Consider the following 19,060-nt stretch of genomic DNA (forward strand, 5'->3'; position numbering starts at 1 on the left):
AACATTCTTCATTTCTATCATAATATTACATCTTATTTCTTTTCCAGTTTTTATTTTTAAACACATCTTACAATGTACAGATCCATCTTTTATAACTAGAAATGTTTCCTGCATTTCTGAAGCTTTTTCAAAGACACTGTGAAACCAACAAATTGATGCAGCAGCTTTTCCAAAATATTTCCTTCATCATCTTTACATGATTCCACCTTGGAAGCACCTGCTGGAATGCAAACTACTGACCTTGAAGACCACACAAAAACCACCCCCAGCAGTTGCTAACTTAAGAACTTTAACTCACTAGCAACAAATTCACCTTGGATCCAAGAAACAGTTCCTCTCTTCGTGCCTGGTTTCAATTCCAATGTAAATAAACATCCATCAGTTTTAAACTCTGATCTTGAAGTTAAATTTCTCCACAAAGGAAGACAGAAATTCAAAGGAGTATCATTAGCACAACTGATCAGTGCAATTAGGTATGCACAGGTGACAAAACATGCATTGGTGACAACAGCTAGATGATCCCATCACACCTATGCTGGTTTCAAGAATTTATGAAAAATACCTTGCATAACATGTCTGATAATCTCCTTCAGCCTAGGTGCACCTGGGAAACCTGTTATGGACACCCTCTGTAATCTTCACTCAGTTCCTGGGGTCTGCTACTCTGTCTGTCCCTTTCATTTAAAAATGAAATCTCATTCCAAACTAGTGGGAATCTTATTTGTAATTTCAATGTCATTTGCAGCAGTAGGTGTGCCCAAACACTCCAGACTCCAAATGTCCTGTGTTAGCAGCACTCAGCTTGGAGCACCTTTGACAGAGAAACAGAAACTCAACTGTTAATGAGCAAGTTCTCTACACACAATTCTGGCTTGACTGTGATCCAGCATAACCCCATGGTTAATAAAGATCAAGTCTTGCAGGCTTGAAAAGGGCTAGAAAAAGAACAGTCCTACGTACTCATCACCTGCAAACCGGCACTTATGTCTAAATATGTAAAGACAAAATTAGAAGTCCTATTCCATCTAGAAATCATGTGAGAATCATTACTTACAACTGCCTGTTTGCTGTATTTCTAACAAGAGCCTTCTTTCCAACACCCTGCCCATGTTTGCCAAGGGCTGGCAGCCCCATCCAAGCACCCAAAGCCACTGCCTGGGTAGTCCCTGGGAGCACACCTTGCACAGACAGGCTGTGTGAGAGACATTGCTGAGCTTTAACACCGATTGCCAATGCTCACACACATCAAGTATCTTCAATCTGTTCTAAAAGTAAATTTGAATGGGAGAGAGCAGAAAAAATCTTGTCAATCAGATTAAACACAACATAATGTTATTGGAATTGTTAGATGCTCCAAAAGCAATACCAAGGAACTGCAGTCTGAGAACACATTTTAAACTGAATTCACAAATAGCAAAATGGTCAAAGGAGCTCCACACAAGAAACTTCTTCCCAAACCCAGAGGTATCAGAGAGGTGCTTATAAAACAAACACACTTGTAACTTAGCATGAGTAAACCTAGGCAAAAGACACTCAATCCCAATGTTCAAATTCCTTAACAAACATAGAAAAAGGTGTCACAAAAGTGCTCTTTTGCCACCAGGTTCAAGGATTGTTAGATTCATGCTTGTGCAACGTACTTTCCAACATGGGCTCTGAAAAGAAAATAGCACTTGGGCAATTTCTGTGATGGCAATGGCAAGTTCTGTGATCACTCACTCCAGAACTGTTTCATAATACTGCAAGATAAAGTTGTAGCTATGAAGAGCAAGACAGCTTTTGGTGGGTGTATGATCTAAACCTTTTTAATTTAAATGCTCTGTACTTTTTCTGCAGTGTAATCTTCTGCTCCTTTAAAAACAAAAATGGAATCAACTTTTTGGGGTTATTCTGAGATCATAGACTGATCATTGTAACTTCTTAAAGTTCTGTTAAATAGAAAAGAAGTTGGTTTCCAGCAAGTTGATGATCTGTAGAGGTCCCTTCTAACCCTATCTGGTGAAATGGAAATATGTTAACTATACAGGCAAAGAAAGTCAGCTTTCATAATTCTGAACATAAAAACAAGAACCTTCATATACCACAAGGTTCTCATTCATACATCTCTCCCTCTTGTCTTTGCCCAGTTCTCAGTATCCTCTCTCATGAGTCTTCAATTTATAGTTCTGAAGAACAACAAGAGTAAAAAGAAGAAAAAAGCCCCATCAGGGTTGTGCTACAGCAATATCCTTCTGGGGCAGGCAAGCCTACAATAAGTACAACTGAGTTTGATATTCAAATAAAATAAAGGTTTGTTTGAAAGCTGATTATCTTAAATTTATCTTCTCAAGTAATTAAATCATTAGAATTCTTTTGTCACTCTGTGTCTTTAGGTGCTCAGTGAGATGGTCATGACAGAGGCAGTTATAATAAATTACTAAGATAATTACACATCATTAAAACAATCAATGTCAGCTGCCTTTAGCAAATGTGAATCATAACTTCAAGAAACAGATGCAAAAAGCTTTTACAGATGATTCAAAGTGCTGTGGACATTGAAGAAATCCTCATGACCCTCTCCTTCCCACTAAATCAATTCTGATTTTAAGTCCTTCCAAAGAAGCCATATTCACAGCTCCACTGCATAGAAGCACTTAAACACAGCGTGCCAGCAAACTGCACAGTGAGACTTCCAGGCTGCACCAGAGCCAACAGAGCAGCCTTCTGTCCCAAATGGAAATTCCAGCACTAGCTGTGATCCAAGGGGAAAAGAAACTGCAGCAAATACAATGTGAACTGCCCCCACACCACACAAAATCATTGCTGGAACTCCTGGGCTGTTTCTGCTGAAAGCTGCTTGTTTCACCTGTTTCACATTAAAACAAACTCCCAAGCCTGGCTGTACTTTTGGAGCTCTGTGATGTTCCACATCTTCAAAGCTCCAGGTGCTGCCAAAGGAAGGGATGGGTGACACAAAGCAAGGCAAGGCACTGGTGGAACTGCCTTGGGTCAGCTCAGCCTGGGCCCAGAGCTCCTCCTGCACCAACCATGAACAGGGCCAAAGAAAAATTCAATCCTGTCAAGTTGTTCAACAAGGAACAGACAACCAAGTGACACATGCAGCACTACACCAATTTTATTGTGGGAAAGAAAGAAAGTTCTTCTTAAGTTTCAAGCCCCTTTGACAAAAATTAATATGAAGCAACAGCAGTTCTTTTTCCCAGGACATACTAGCATCTGTCAGGACACAGAGACCTTGGCAAAACATGGGAACCTGATTTTCCCCCCTCAGAAATGGACACTGCTTGGGATCTACATTTAAAACATTGAGGTGTCACTGAAGAGCATTGCTGGTTACAAATTAACAAAGAAGACAGACTTAGCTCCTAAAGACACTTCCACAGACTCAAAACACAAGTGCCAATTATCTTGCTATGTCTCCATACACTGCTGCTTCAGAAGTGCATCTGGTAGTAAAAGAATCTCTTCCATATCTAAAGTCTCTCAGAAGGCTTCATTTCCATTAACTTTCATACCTTTTTCACCCAAACTGACCCCAGTAAACCCAACTTTCCTCATATACAGAGCATTTCACACACAGAAGTGTTGTCACCCTGCATCTTAAGGTTCTTAGAGAATCCTTTCATTGACTACAGGAGCACTAAATATTTTCACAACACAGTGCTCAAAGGAGAATGGTTTTCTTAAGGGGTTATTTACCAAAATGAACCATTAAAATTTCCCTTTGATACATTGCTACTGCATCTGAGGATGCAACATTCTGAGGGAAAAAAGAAATTCAGATGTTAGAATGAAAATGACAGATAAAATTAAAAGGTACAAAATCAAAATGCAACTGCAGGCAGAAAAGCAGTGCATTTAAAGTATATTCAGCTGCAGGATAATTAAGGTCTACTTTAAAAAAAATCTTTCAACAAAATGCATTTGGCACAGTGCAATGAAAGGTTGAAAAACCCCCAAAGGTTAGGCACCATGTTATCCTCTTTAAACATAATTAATTGGCAATAATGAGCTATCATTTCCTACAAGGAAAGTGATAATTACTACCACATGTCATACAAGTAGTTAACATACATTAAATAGTTCAATTACTTGGTAGGGGGGAGAACAGAGAGGATTCTATTAGGATTATTAGTTGGATAACTGGATTTTAAGTATGAGAAAAAATTGAGTTCAGGTCTCTAAAAGACTTTGATGGAGCTTTAAGAAACCCAACTCATATTTGCTCAAAAAGTATAGCATAGCTTAAAAAGTGTGCATAGCAGGGGTGAATGCAAACTTCTTAGAGAAGAGAAAGGGCAGCAGCTAGGAAATCAAATGGTGACTAAAAAATAAAGGACTGGGTTGGCTAAAAGCTACCTAGAGAAATGAAGAGTTGTGCTGTATTTACTTATGAGGACACCATGATCAAGTTTGATTTCAAAAAGCCATTTTCACTCTCCTTTAAATACAGGCCAAAACAAAGTTCTTTGCCTTAACTAAGCAAAATCAATGACTGATTAATGAAACTTTCTCAGATACCAAAGGATGATCTTAAATCTCTGCTATCCAACTGAAGCAATCATAGTTAAATACCAATTACAACACCAGTTTCCTATAGAAATGAATTAATGGCTCGTATAATCAGCACAATATCCTGTGCTAATCATTTCTGACTCACTACTTCAAAACCATGTCATTAATCTTTACATTAATGAGAAAATAGCAGGTTATTGTGACCAAAATATGGTTCACATTCATCTAATGCTAAACAAACTGGTCATTTTCAGATTGCCCCATTGAAATCCTTCAATTTCTTTAAAAATATAACATTTTCCTAATAATTTAAGTGACATTTAATGAAACTCTCTATATACTTGCAAGTATTTATCAGGATTCTAGACAACATCTATGATTTCCTCTAAAGACAGTACAAGCAGATCTTATAAAACTCCTCTGCCAGCTCACAGATAACAACAGTGCAGGATTAATCATTTTTGCTATAGCAACCACTGCACTGCAATTACCATAGTGACATGAGAAGAATAGAAAAAGTAATAATGAAGAGCTCTTACTTGTTTGGAGCAATGTGGCAACTAAATAAGTGCAAAATTCTCGAGCGTCCCACTCTGCTCACCTTAATCAATTGAAATGCCATTTGTAATAGATGTCAAAAAGCATTTCTGATTTATTTTTAAAAGGGCAATACAAATTTGTCAATTGTTCCCTGTCCTTTGATCAGATTGATGTACAAATCACTGCTATCATGTAACAGAGGGAAGTGCTACTTATTACAGAGGTTCCAACTTAGTTATAAAGTGTAAGGTCTACTCCATTACCATAAGTGTATTGATATATACACACATCCTTCTATGTAATTTTCCATTAAAATACACACACACACACACACATATATATATATATATAAAATGTACTGGACCTTCAGATGCATACAAACATACATTTGCATATTTTTTTAATGAAAAAAATCTTTATTTTTTCAGTACTTCAGGAACACTTGGTACTAAGATTATACCAACATCTGTGACAGCTTCTCATGAGTCACCTAATTGCTGGTTTTTCCAACTCCACTTAGCCAAATAATTTATACTTGATAGCTGTTGTTCAACGTGCTTAGTTTAAGAAAGGAAATCTTACCCCAAATTAGTTGCTTTTGGAAGTTCTCAGTCAGAATAAGCTTTGTATAAGCTCAGTCAGAGCTCATACAAAGCTCCCCCCTTTTTCAAAATGACTGGTAAATACTCATGGCTGGAAAGGGTACTTGAAATAAAATTTTCGGAAGCAGGAAAGAATGTTAGACAAAGTGACCTTTTGAAACAATGCTTGTTTTGTGAAGAGGCAGGTGTGATCAGTAAATCAGAACCTTGCACTGCAAGAAGGCATGAGCACAAAGGAGGGTGTGAGAGGGAAGGCAGCAGCCCGAGTGGCAGAGCCCCAAGCTCAGCTCTGACAGCGCTGCAGAGCCCAACAGGCACACGGTAAATTCATGACAAGTGCCAGGGTGAAGGCACAGAGATACAGAACCCTCTGAGACCTTGAGCAAATGGCAAAGCTGGCACATCAGCTGTGAGGTACAGAAAATGTCAAGGAGGGGAAGAAAAATAGAGGCAGGCAAGCCAGAAGTAAGAATGTCAGAGGCTTGTGCTGTGTTTTGAACATTTCTAGTGCCAGTGGCTGTGTCCCCGTGCCAAGAGCAGGATGCCTGTGGCACAGCAGAGTGTGAGTGCACAGCACATTCTGCATCATGCACAGCTTGGCAGAACCTGCCAAAGGTAGAAGGCAGCACAATCTTCTAATATATCTCATTTCCATTTCATTGTGGTATTTTGATTTGTGCAATCAGTGAGCCCCATTATAGATGGCCACATTATTCCAAACTGCAAACCATCACACCTTAACTTCCTTTGACTTACAATCATTATTGTGTCAGTTTTGAAATGGAAAACTGAAAACAGGAGAGGTTCAAGTCTGACAATCCATTTCTAGTAATCATTGTCTTTGACTCCAGCTCAGCACAAGCAGCTGTAAGCTCAAAGCCAGCATTGTGAAGTACCTGAATGTGAGCAGACCTAGCACAGGGGGAAATGCAGGTACTGTGCCAGAGCAGCACGGCCATCATGGGAGATGCTGCCCCTTTGCTGTTGGGCTGGTGCAGAACAAATCAATCTGATGATAATTAGCAGTGAGGGCATTGAACAAGGGTGCTGGAACTCCAGCCCAGCAGTCCCTGGGCCACTGCCCCTCCTCCCAAAGCAGCTGTACCAAACCACTGCCCTGCATAGCACTGCACTCTCCTTTTAGCCACACAGTCACAATTCTAACTTTAACATTGGAACACTTCCACTTCTCTTTGTGAAGATATCCAGGGTTTATTACAATTCCATTAATTACTATGAATTTCTAAGATTATGATTTATCATTTGGGCTCATTAGAGATAAAATTATCCTACATTAAGATAGCTCTTCACATTGCTATTATTAAAAGCTTATAAAAAATTTTCTATTTAGTATCTATTAAGACACATTATTCAGAACATCAGCTTGGAAAATTATTACAAAAGACACAGCACACGTTATTTTTTAACCTGCAAAAACTGTATTATTCTATTCTTTCCTTCATATATTGCATAGGTAAGTATTCAAACTTGAAGATAAATAGTAAAATATTTTATTAAAACTTTGTCAAAGATTTTAGAAAATGGGGCAAACATTTCAGGGAAGAGTCTGGGGCATGGTTCAGGTTCTACCTGAGTTCATTTCCTGTAGATCTGATCTAAGGACCATTGCCCATCCAGCAGAGGTGCCTTGCATTCACAGGTCAGCCTCCCAACACTTGTATGTGGCAGCACAGAGCAAGTGAGTCACACTCTAAGAAGTTTAAAAATTGTCATTTTGAAGGAAATGTTGTCAAACAATTGCATTGTTTCAACATTTGAAGACAGGGTCAGTCTCATTGTAATAAGGGTGTTGTATAAATACAGTAAATTATTCTTTTAAGATGTTATTTACAGTCAATTATGTCAGCAGAGTCAGGCCTGCAATACTTTGCCTCTGGTTGGAAAATTGCTATTTTACTGCACAGAAAAATAGTATTGTCTGCACTACAAAACCAACATGCCCCATTCTCTGTAACATAACAAAAACATTGATAAGCCACAATTGATTGGAAAGGTACATTCTAATAGAAAAATATAGGCTTTCACTAACCTTTGCAAAAATAGATTTGCATATAAATTAAATTTTTCTTCTGTCCAAAAGCCTTCCAGAATTTTCAATTACAACCATTAAGATTTTACCATGTTCCAGCAATTTTTAGTCAAGTAATTTTATTTCATTTAGTCTTTATTAGTTTGTACAAGGGAAGAATTTAGAAACATTTAATCAGATTATGTTTTCTGAACAAGATTAGAGACAAAAAAATTAAAATCCTGACAAATAAAATAAGTGTCTGATAAAATAAGTTTACTGTAGCATCACACCTCAAAGCAACAAAAATTAGATACATGTGAAGTAGAATGTACTGGGATAACCAAAGCTGAATTTATAAATAATTATTCCCAGACATTTCAAGATTTTCAAACAAATATAACACATTAAAGAGAAAAAGCAGAGAAACATAAAAGCCCCATTTGGAGCTAAACACTTTTCTTTGTTCTCTGGTGCAAATCAGCTAACCAAAACAAGAGAAAGCAGCACTCAGGGCAGTGTAAAAGAGGCAAACTCACCAAAATCTGCAAACACAGACTGTCCAACAACTTTGGCACCACTGGGCATTTCCTTACTTTTTCCAACTTTAGAGAAGTTCCCATCCTAGGAAACAGGACAAGGATGATGGAAAGACTGAATTGCAGAGTAAGTGATAAAAACTGACTTTTGAACCAAAGAAAATACAGATCACTAGGGAAGGGCTTTAGCAGACAAGAGAGAGACATCTCAGCTATGGAAAAAACTGCACTCTTCAAAAACTGGGACTGAGCTTTTGCATTTCTAATCCTTCCTGGATTCTTGTGGAAATCCATCAGTAGTAATATTCAGATACAATTTCCATAAATTTTGCTGTGCTGTGAGGAAGAGATTGGATTATTTCAGCAACATTATCTAAATGATAATTAAGTGATTATGAATACTACTGTGCATTTTTGCATATTAACATGTGATTTTATAGACATATGTAATATATAACAACACACCTGCATAAAAATAGGCTCCTGATTTGCCTTCTAATTAGGAAATAAACTGATTTTTTATTAGGTCTGGCTTAGAACTTGTTTTATTTATCCTTTATTAAATCTAGGCCTAGAGAAAACAATAGCCCATTATACCATTAGAAAGATAAAACATGCTGAGTCTTTGTTTATCACAGAACTGGATCACAGCTGGCACAAACCCATTTGAGGGTGCTGAGTTTTTGCAGCCATGTCAGAGGAGCCAAGGCCCCTTTCCCCAGTCACTGCCACCAGCTCAGCACAGGGCTCTGCACACAAAGGCACAGGGCCAAAGGCTTGGGAAGGGAGCAGAGTTCTCCATATCCAACAGGACTCCCATCATCTTTAGTTTGCAGACTCCAATGCAACTCTGGACACAGTCAGTGCTGTTTGTACTGCATGTCTGACTATGTATCTTTACCTTGACACATAATTTATAGTGATTCTGATGAGAAAAATTAATATTAATGCATTTCCACGCAGTGAAATAGAAGATGTCCTTAGTTAGCCCTAAAAACATATCTTGTGTAAGGCAGATATTTAAAAAGCATTTTATAGTGCATGAATGAAGGGAATTATTTTTTCTACAAAGACCAGTTTACCAGCTTTTAATGGATCAGTTAGAGTATTTGTATTTTCATACATATGTCCAAGCATTTTACATGTATGACCTATTTTCCTAGGTTGATTGTTTCCAAAGAATGGAATTCTTTCTTTCTAAAGATAAGCAAATCTATCAATACAAAATGTATAATGCAGGATTATATTTAGAATATGAGTCCAAAATCTGTAAGAAAATTCAAAGAAATCCCACTAACAGGACAAACACTTTGTGTACTTACAAACACTCAACAGGCAATGATTTTTAAAGTCTACCTAAAGCTGTAAATCCAGGATTCATGACTCAGTGCTTTCAGTACTCTTGCTTGGGAGAAGATGGCCAGGTTATCTCACACAAGCCTCTGTTCTGCAGTGACTCACTGTGATCTGCTGGATTCATTTTCAGGCAAAAACTCATCCCTTAACTAACAAGAAACACACTGAGCACTTTCTATCATCATTAAAAAGTGAACTTATAGCTCTCTAGTCCTTTTGGGTAACAAGGTACAAAGGATGCCCCTGGCCAGGTTAGACAATACAAAAGCAGAATCTCAATAAATTATTAATCCCTTGATCTATTACTCCTCACTCCTAAATTGCAGTTATGATATTTAGTTAACAGGACTTGGGATTTCCTCAAATGTAACTTGCACAGTCAGAAGTGACATTTTGAACCTCTGTCCCAGAAAATCTCACCCAAGACCTAGAGTCATGTATCTAACAAAGCTCACTTAAAATTAAGAAAAAAAATCTTTTAGACAGCAAGAATAAAACCAAACTGATCAGTCTTCTATCTATAAATCACCATAAATGTCAGAAGATAACTCTTTGGTGTTTATAACTTTTTCTTTCTTACCTTGTTTACCCATGTCTCAAACTGAATGGTTTTGGAATTTGGTGATGTGGTAAGGAACAAATCTGTGAGGAAAATATAAAAGAAAGGAGATATTTAACAGTAGACCACACTCTCAAATATTTGATCACTTAGTAAATATGTATAATTTTAAAAATATGACCTATATTTTCAAAGTTATAAATACATTATAATCTAGTGATATATTAAGTAAGAAAGACTAAAACCACAAACCTCAAAACTATTTTCGTGTCTTGTACTCTTCTCTATAAATAGGAGTCACTAAATATCAACTAGCCTTTTGTTTGGGATATGGTGAATTAGGCAGCAGATACACTGTTGACAGGAGAAGAAAAGTAGATGGAGAAATATTTCTGGCTTCCTATACACTAAAATTCTTAAAAACATCAAACCAGTGCAAAATAGAGCTTCAAAGGATTTATCTGGCAAGGCTAAAGAGAAGGTTATTTGCTGCCTTTTAGAGAAGTCCCCAAATGAGGAAAATGGGAAGAAAAAGCTTTTATTAAAAAAAAAAAAAGTGGATGTTGAAGAATAAAAAAATTTTTACAAATTAAGTTCAGTGTTAAGAAATCCAGATTTAAGAAAACTACTCCTTAAGATTTAAACACCTGTTTTCTTTTTCTTTGTCTCCTCCCTCCCTGCAATTTCAACTGCCAGTCTTTGAGCTAGAACACAATGGTTACTTTGCAGCTTTGCAGGAAAAAGAAAAAAAAGAAAAGAGAATATTAATGCTTTACCCTGAGGTGTTTTACTGAATAAGCAGGTAGATGGCTGTACAGGGAATTTCAAATGGCACAATAAGGGATATTGTCTTCCTGGGGAAAAAACCCAGTAACAAACAAGAACCACAAAACTAGAAACCTCCCCACACCTAACAAGCAAAATCCAAACAAAACCCCACATACACACAAAAAACAACAGAGATTCTCCTTATTGATTTCCCTCCCCCCACAGCTTAAAAGCTTTATCATTTAATTTTATTCCTCTTTATATCTGAAAAGGCCATTTCCTTTACAGCATACACATGAAAAGCATGATAGTGTGTGCTTCATTGGAATGAATTAGAGTGATACTTAAGGACTTCCTGAAGGTGAGACAGAAGTAATGAAAATAATCTGAAGACAGTAGAAATGTAAGTTAGAAAACTTATATATACTTTCAAATATTAACTTTGCATCTAGAAGGAAGCTTGTGCAATAATGTTGATTACTATTGATATAAGCCAGAAAAATATTAAAAAATCCAGTATGTTCACAGGGGCAGAAAGACAAACAGAAATAACAGAAACCTTAACTGATTTTCCTTCAGGTCAAAATGCCACTATATCTTAAAAAAATGTTTTTGAGGTTTAAATAATCATTTCAAGTAGGGTCCTTGCTGTACTTGGTAGTGAAATTTACTGAGCTCTGGGCTCTGCTGCTCCCAGGTTATGCTACAACAGGCTCTGAAGTGTTCTCCTGAAATCCCCAGCCAAGGATGAGCATCTGCTCCCCAGCTGGGGCAGGCTGGGTGCCCCTCAGCCATTCTCCTGCTCTGGAACCTCTCCCCAGCACCTCTGGCTCCATCTCTCACTGCAGAGCTGATCTCCACCCTCAGTGCTGAGTCAGTCCTCGGTGCAAGGGCAGATCCTGGCCAGGGGTAACTCAGCATTCCCTCTGTTAATGCTCTTTATCCACATTTTGGGACTCTGCCCCAGACTGAGACAAGGTGGCACAGCTGCCAACACGAGACAGAACTCACCCAATGGCACCGTGCCAGAACTTGCCCCAGCTCCCTCAGCCTTCCCTCGCCAGAGATGCTCCTGTCCCTTCACCATCTGTGTCACCCTCAGCTGCTCCAGGAGCTCCCTGTCTCTGTGGTACTGGGGAGCCAGAGCTGGGCACAGCGCTGAGTGCTCCTCACCAGGGCTGAGTAGAGGGGCAGGGTCACCTCCCTGACCTGCTCAGTGCTCTTCTCAAAGCCCCCCAGGATCCCACTGGCCTCACAAGGACACAGTGCTGGTTCCTGCTCTCCACCAGGACCCCCAGGCCCCTCTCAGAGCTGCTCCAGGTCACCTCCAGCCGTGCTGGTGCTGGGGTTCTTTCTGCCCAGGACCCTGCACTGCCTTTCTCCTCAGCAGCTTAAAGACAATTCCATTCAGCAACATTCCTGTTTTGCACTGAACTCCCTCCCCCAAACCAGCTTCTCTTTAGTCAGTAAATGACTTTTGCTCTCTGCCCCTCTCTCTCCCTGTACTCCTCCATCTCCTTTTTCCTAACTCCAGGCGCATAACACTGTACAGAGCAAATGGAACCAACACAGCAGAGCAGCTCCAAGGCTGCTGTAATGTCACACTGCACTGGCAAAATGCAAAGGCAGGCTAAGAGAGCAGATAGTCTTCTAAAAATAGTGTAGAGGAGCTGGTGCCAAGCTGCTCCTGCATTAAAGGAACAAGCTGTGATTTCCCACAGGACAGCTTAATACAGGTACAACAACACCACCTCTAGCTCTAGAGCCCTCTGAACCAGTCCCACTGCTATCTTATTGCCAATTGTCCTCTTGCTTATCCTTAAGCCTTCTTAGAAGCTACAAGTTTGAAATGCTCATGCATGATTCTGGGATTAAACTCTCTTGCACTGAATCCAAGTCAAATTGTTAATATTAACAATTAATTACCCATTTGGATCAAGAATGTCAGATTTCAAACCAAGCAAAACAAAAGCATTTCTTTGCAAGAGCAGTATAAAAAGGTGATGCAATTTAGACACCTGAAATAAACTCACAAATTTGTATAGTTCAGAATTAAAGTGTTTTCTCCCAAGTTTGTGAAAGAAATGTGTAAGAAAACACAAGTCCTGTCTGGAACAGTGTTCTAGATCAGTTAATTCCCAATGTTACTTTCAACCTATCTCACTTTATGATTCTTTCTGGTTTGATTATGTAAGTTTTTGACCCCAAGAGCATCTCAGAGAGGCAACAAGGAAGAATCTGTGCACTTTAAAATACCTAACAGCCATAGCAAAGAATCCTTGCAAATGTTTCCTTTCCAAAGGAATGGTGTCCACAACCTGCCTCCCACCTCACTGTCACTGCTTTCCATGTCTATTATTACTAAATTCCTAAATATGTAAGAGCTGCAGGAGAACAGATGGAGCCAACAAATGCATTAATATCTGTATGATCAGTACTGGGGTTACACAGCAATGAAGACATATGCAGTTCTTTTCTACACTGTTTGTATTACAATACACTAATCACATTGAAAACTGCAACATTTCTGTTTTGCTTCTGGCTGTATCAAGAAAACTCAGCCCCTTGTTCCTACAAGGAATGCCTATCATATTAAATATGCTCAGAAAAAGCCACTTGTCTGTAGATATGCTGCACACTGCCTTTGGAAGGCAGTTCAGGTTGCAATTTCAGCTGTAAGAAACAGAATCTATTCCATAAAGATCTCTAAGTTTAAAAAGCACAGACAAAGTATTGAGGGCTGTTCAAATTCCTATGACCCTAATGGCAGCATAGTGAGAGATATTTCCAGCCTGAGGTTATTAAACCAACTAATCTGGAGCTCAACAAGGAATTCTTTACAGAATCCAAAGGTGATGGTTTTACCAGACAACAGGCACATGAGGAGATGGTAAAAATAAAAGGCACAGGGTACCTTTAACAGCCTTAGGGTAGTTGTAGATTCTGTAGATATAAAAATGGAAATATGAAACAGGAAGAGGAAAAAAATCCACTTTTCTGCTGCTGCCGCCAGGGAAAGGTTATTGAGCTGGCTGGATGGACCACTAGACTAAGCCTGCAGGGCATTTCTTGCATCCTTAATTTGTGACATGATGCAGCAAAGATAAGGAAAATACTCTATAGTTGGGATGGGGGAAGATCTTGTCAGATTCAGGCAGATTTCCTGAGATGCAGCACCTATGGCCCAAGTGAATGGATAGAAGTAAAAAAACAATACTGCCTGAGAGGAAACCTTTCTCTTAAACAAATGCAAAGTGTGTTCACATTTAAATACACTTTCCTATTTGGGATTTAACAGCCAGTGATTAACATAAATACAAGATAAGTAATTGGAATATTCATCAACAAAATTCAACAGCCTGAGAATACAATAAGGAAGCATGGAGGTTACCCAGCATTTTACATCTACAATACTGAAAATCAACTAAAATATACACCAGACAGTTAATACAGAAGGTATCTCATAATGCTGCAACACAAAACCACTGTGTATTAGCATTTTACTCACAACCAACCTTAAAAAGTGAGTTGGTGGGCAAATTTGGCTATAATTTAATTTAACTTAGTAACTGGCTTAGTAATAAGATGCTGCTACCCCAGCTCTGCTACATCTGATCGCCAGTTAATATATATATAGAAAAATACTGAATTCAGCATTCATTCTTACAAAAAAAAAAGGAAAGAGATTATTAGAATGTGTGTTTCTGCCTGTAAAAGGGAAGCTATTTGAGTACAGTGCTCCTAGCTCCAAGAACCTAAAGCTTGTTACAGAGGAAGCACAGCACTTCCATCCATCTCTACTTGACAGGATCAGGGAATTTTGACACTGTATCACATATGGCCCACTGAAGACTGAAAAATCTCCCTCAAAAGCAACATAAAACTTGACTGGCTAGACTTCACTGAGTTTATTTAGTACACTTAGAACTACCCTGTATCAATGTCCAAGTCACCCCAGACACAGGCACAAACACTAAAATTGTAATTTGAACACAGCACAGCCCATCTTGAGCCAGCTACATTTTTGACAATGTTTGTGCAATGCACCTAAAGGAGCTTTACCCAACCACTACTGTCTGTGGTACTCTCTGGGGCAGCAAGAGCACAGCATTTGTGCCATGGGGCTTGGGAACCAGAGAACTGCACTGGAGAGAAGCAGCTGCTGAGAACCCAGGGCCTGGACCAAACTGATCCAAGGGCAGCAGCAGCTCTCCTGTACAGATGGGCTGGGAGCTGGGGCTGTTCATCTGCAGGAGAAACCCTAGAGCCCCTTCCAGGACATAAAGAGAGCTGGGGAGGGGCTTTGGACAAGGACGTGCAGAGACAGAGCAAGGGGAATGGCCTTAGGCTGGACGAGAGCAGGTTTAGGTTAGAAATAAGGAAGAAATTCTTCCCTGTCAGGGTGGTGAGGCCCTGCACAGGCTGCCCAGAGAAGCTGTGGCTGCCCCTGGATCCCTGGCAGTGTCCAAGGCCAGGTTGAATGAAGCTTGGAGCAACCAGGGATAGTGGAAGGTGTCCCTGCCCACAGCAGGTTGGAATTGGATGATCTTTAAAGTCCTTTCCAACCCAAACCATTCTGTGATAATTGCAACAGCTTATGGATCATGACAAAGGAAATCCATAAAAAAAGACAGATTAAAATGCAGGACAGAATTTGGACACCTTAAACATGAAAGCATTTCTATTTTTCCTGCAAAACTTTTTGCTGCTGAAATAAACATACAGATACTTTCCAACCATTCACCTCCATACCCTCAGCAGTCCAGCCCTGATCCACAGCCCATGGTTTTTCTCACACAGCTACTCCAGACTCCTCCCAACCCAGCCTTAGCAGCTGTGCTTCCCTTACCCTGCACACCACACACAGTCCTCCTTCAAGCCCATCTGAAATGAACATCCTCTTTTTATAGAAATTCATCTCCAACTCAATTCTCTGCCTTCAGCCTGGATTTCTTCTCCACCTCCCTTTCCCTCCTGTGCAGCCATCCCTGCCTGTGGCCCCTGCTCTCAGCTGAGCACCCAAACCCTGGCCACAGTGCAGAGGCACAGTGGAGGCAAGGGTTCCACAATGCCTGGCCTCTGCTGCTGGCTGCCTGGGAAAGGCAGTGAGAGCCAGTAAGGAAAACAGCAACAACAGCACCCCAGCTGAGAATTCTGAACCCTCTTTCAAACTGGTTAGCTTCAATGAATCTTTTAATCAACAGTAAATAAAACAGTATTGCAGTCTCACCCTACTGCCCCTGATTTTACTTACTAGAACTAGAAATTGCAATAAAACCTAACTGTACAGAACCTGCTCCAAGTTCACTTCTGATTACCCTTGTTATTTTCTGTCACTTTTGAGTGTTATAAAAATAGTGCTATTTTTAGATGGAGCATTCATTTCACTAATGACTGTTTTGACCTTTCTGTTTAATGTCAGAGGGCTTTATTTCAGAAAAACCCCCCAGCACCTGACTGTCTTGAGAAGCCACCAGGGTACAAGCAACATTAAGTTACTGCTTGATTTCACATTGACTTCAGAAGTTTAAGTTGATGAAGGATGGGGGAAGGTGCCCTTATTATAAACACTATTGCCATGGACCAGGCAGAACCCAATTAGAACATTTATGTGTACACTTCAAACATGCCTAAAAATGATTTCATCAGTGTGGAAGAACAGGAGTGTCTGTGCATACTCTCTAATCAGAAGTTACTTTTGGAGATGAAAGTGCCTGCTTTATCCATATGTAAATAATGTGCTGAATTAAAAATCTCTGCTTTGCAGTGTGTTGACAGAATGGTAATGTAACAACTGTATTAAAATCATTAAATACCCTAAAACCCAAGGCAAAATAAAAGATAACTTTATTTAAATTACAGATTGAACACTGGCAGGAAAAAAAGTATTTAAAACCAAACATTACTTACAATTTTTTTTTGTTGTAACTACACAATACTAATTGTACAATACTTCTATTATGCACAAATTTTATACAAAAAAAGTTAGATATAATCAGTTTTATTTCTTTACTACATCAAAATAGAAAACAAAATCTTACGAATTTCATTCTTCTGTTCCTAAGTTTTTTATTCAGGGAGAGAAACCCTCTACATGTGGTACTTGTTGTTAAACATGAGCTTTCAGACAGAAAGTGCTCTTTATTTCCAGAATATGGGCAACAACATTGTTTCAAGGAACAGAAAATAATGTCCCTCAAGAGTGCTTTCAGAACCCATTTTCACATTCATGTTTTCTCAACAAAATGCTATTTGGGGCAGAACCAATTTACTTCTCACCTGTATTAAGTTATTGATTCCCATAAAAATATAATATAACTCCCCAGTGTATATAACTATATCAGTATATAATTAAAAATTGCAAAAGGAATAGCTTTTGAGACACTTTATAATGGCAATTTTAAAATTAAAACTGCTAAGCAGATAGCAGAGATTATGGGCACTTTTAGAAAGATTAGGAAAAAAGAATTTAAACCTAAAGCTCTTTCTTTTCTCTAATGATATCTACTCATCCTTTGGTTCTCTCTGCAAGGAAAGCTGTGAGTAAGAGAAGCCATTGGCAAAAGCAGCTCAGTCCCATCAGCAGGAGGAGATCAAGCTAAACCCAGCTCTGGTTTGATTTTATGAGCTGGAACTTCCTGTGGGATTGAACACTGGGAAGGAGCAAGTGGAGGAATGGGGGTGACAGGGGATCATATAAGCCAAAGCAGTTCTAATTAGACAAAACAAACATGTAAGGAGTAGAAGTAATGAAAAACAAACAAAACTTTACAGACTGAAGCCCTCTGAAATATATCCTATCTTACATGATACATTTTTTGCCTCCATTATTTGCAGTAAACTCAGAGGTAAGCTCTGCTATCAGAGCTAAAATTCTGATAAGAAATTTTAAAAATTTTACCTGTTCAAAGAATGACACAGTGACATGGCTTTATTGAATATTTGCTCAGGAAGAAATGTAAGGGAGGGGGCAGAACCAGAGAGAACAAATTGACTTCAAATATATGCACACACCCCCCATGCCCCACCCAAGTTTTAAAATGCCACCAGATACTTTGTTTGCCAGTGATTTGAATAGTGAATAAATGCAGATCTACTGCAGAAAATCAGCTCTGCTAGTAATATGAGCTGCAGAGAGACTACCAGCTTCCATGAAGAGCAAACTCACTGAAAATATGACCAGAGAATCTGACATTAAGCATTAGACTATTTTCAGAATCTAGATTTAAATGACTACAACAGAAATATCACCCATGATTTGAGTGATTGGTTTGCAAGAAAAAAACTATCTACATTTATACATTTAAACTAAGTGGGAATCAAAAACCAAACACATTGTGAACGTTCTGGTACACTAGGTTTCTAAATTCCCAAAGCAAAACAACATAAGAAAATTAACACCAGAAATCAGTAAAGAGACTAGCAATTAGCTTATAGCAAGCTGTTTCTGACTAATGATTTTTCCACTTTAGTTTTCCCAAACCCAAATTTATGATTTTTCCTTCATTTTATATAAACAGCTCCAGAAATATCTCCAGCTATACACACCACATGCTAGTGTTCAACATGAGATCAGGACTTCCCAACTGTGGAGTCACATATCCAAGTGACATACAGAGTATTTAATACATCAGCTACTTTTCCCAGCATTCAAGGATACAGTGACACATGTACAGTATGAAGTTACAGTGGGACTCACAGTCCAAGGCAGCTTGTCTCATGTATTTGAGCACTCTAGAAGTGTTTGTAGGGTCTGACTTCTTGGTAGAAGACTTGTATTTCTGAATGCAAACAAATCTATGGTTTAATAATCCTGCTTTTTCCCCCCTCCCAAGTTTAGAAAGACAGCACTAGCACTAAGTGAATATCTGACATTGTAGAATGTTTACAATAAAAGTAACAAAATAGTCTAAGTAGAAAAAAAAATATACAGCAAAATAATCACTATCCTAAAAATTTAAACTGTGATATTTTTAAGACAGGACTCTTGATGATCCTTCTTTGGAAATGCTCACCTGGACTGTTTGCTTTGTAAAATACACCCAATGTCAATCTGTTCACACAAGCCTATTATTATTATTAGCTGGAGATTGTTGTCCTAAGCCAGCTGTGAAAAAGAACTAATGACAAGTGTGAGTATGAATTACCAGAC

General features: G+C 38.8%; 1 protein-coding gene across 1 annotated transcript in view; it reads right to left on the reverse strand.

Annotated features, from left to right (window-relative positions):
- ITFG1 (integrin alpha FG-GAP repeat containing 1) overlaps nucleotides 1-19,060 on the reverse strand; it is a 70,503-nt gene that overhangs the window by 38,189 nt on the left and 13,254 nt on the right. The window contains exons 7-8 of the mRNA XM_066557141.1: nucleotides 10,162-10,223; nucleotides 8,226-8,310 (exon numbers count right to left, since the gene is read on the reverse strand). Of these exons, the coding sequence (XP_066413238.1) occupies nucleotides 8,226-8,310; nucleotides 10,162-10,223 (147 nt within the window). The remainder of the gene's footprint in view (nucleotides 1-8,225; nucleotides 8,311-10,161; nucleotides 10,224-19,060) is intronic.

The sequence above is a fragment of the Molothrus aeneus genome, chromosome 11 (assembly GCF_037042795.1).
Source record: "Molothrus aeneus isolate 106 chromosome 11, BPBGC_Maene_1.0, whole genome shotgun sequence".
Classification (NCBI taxonomy): domain Eukaryota; kingdom Metazoa; phylum Chordata; class Aves; order Passeriformes; family Icteridae; genus Molothrus; species Molothrus aeneus.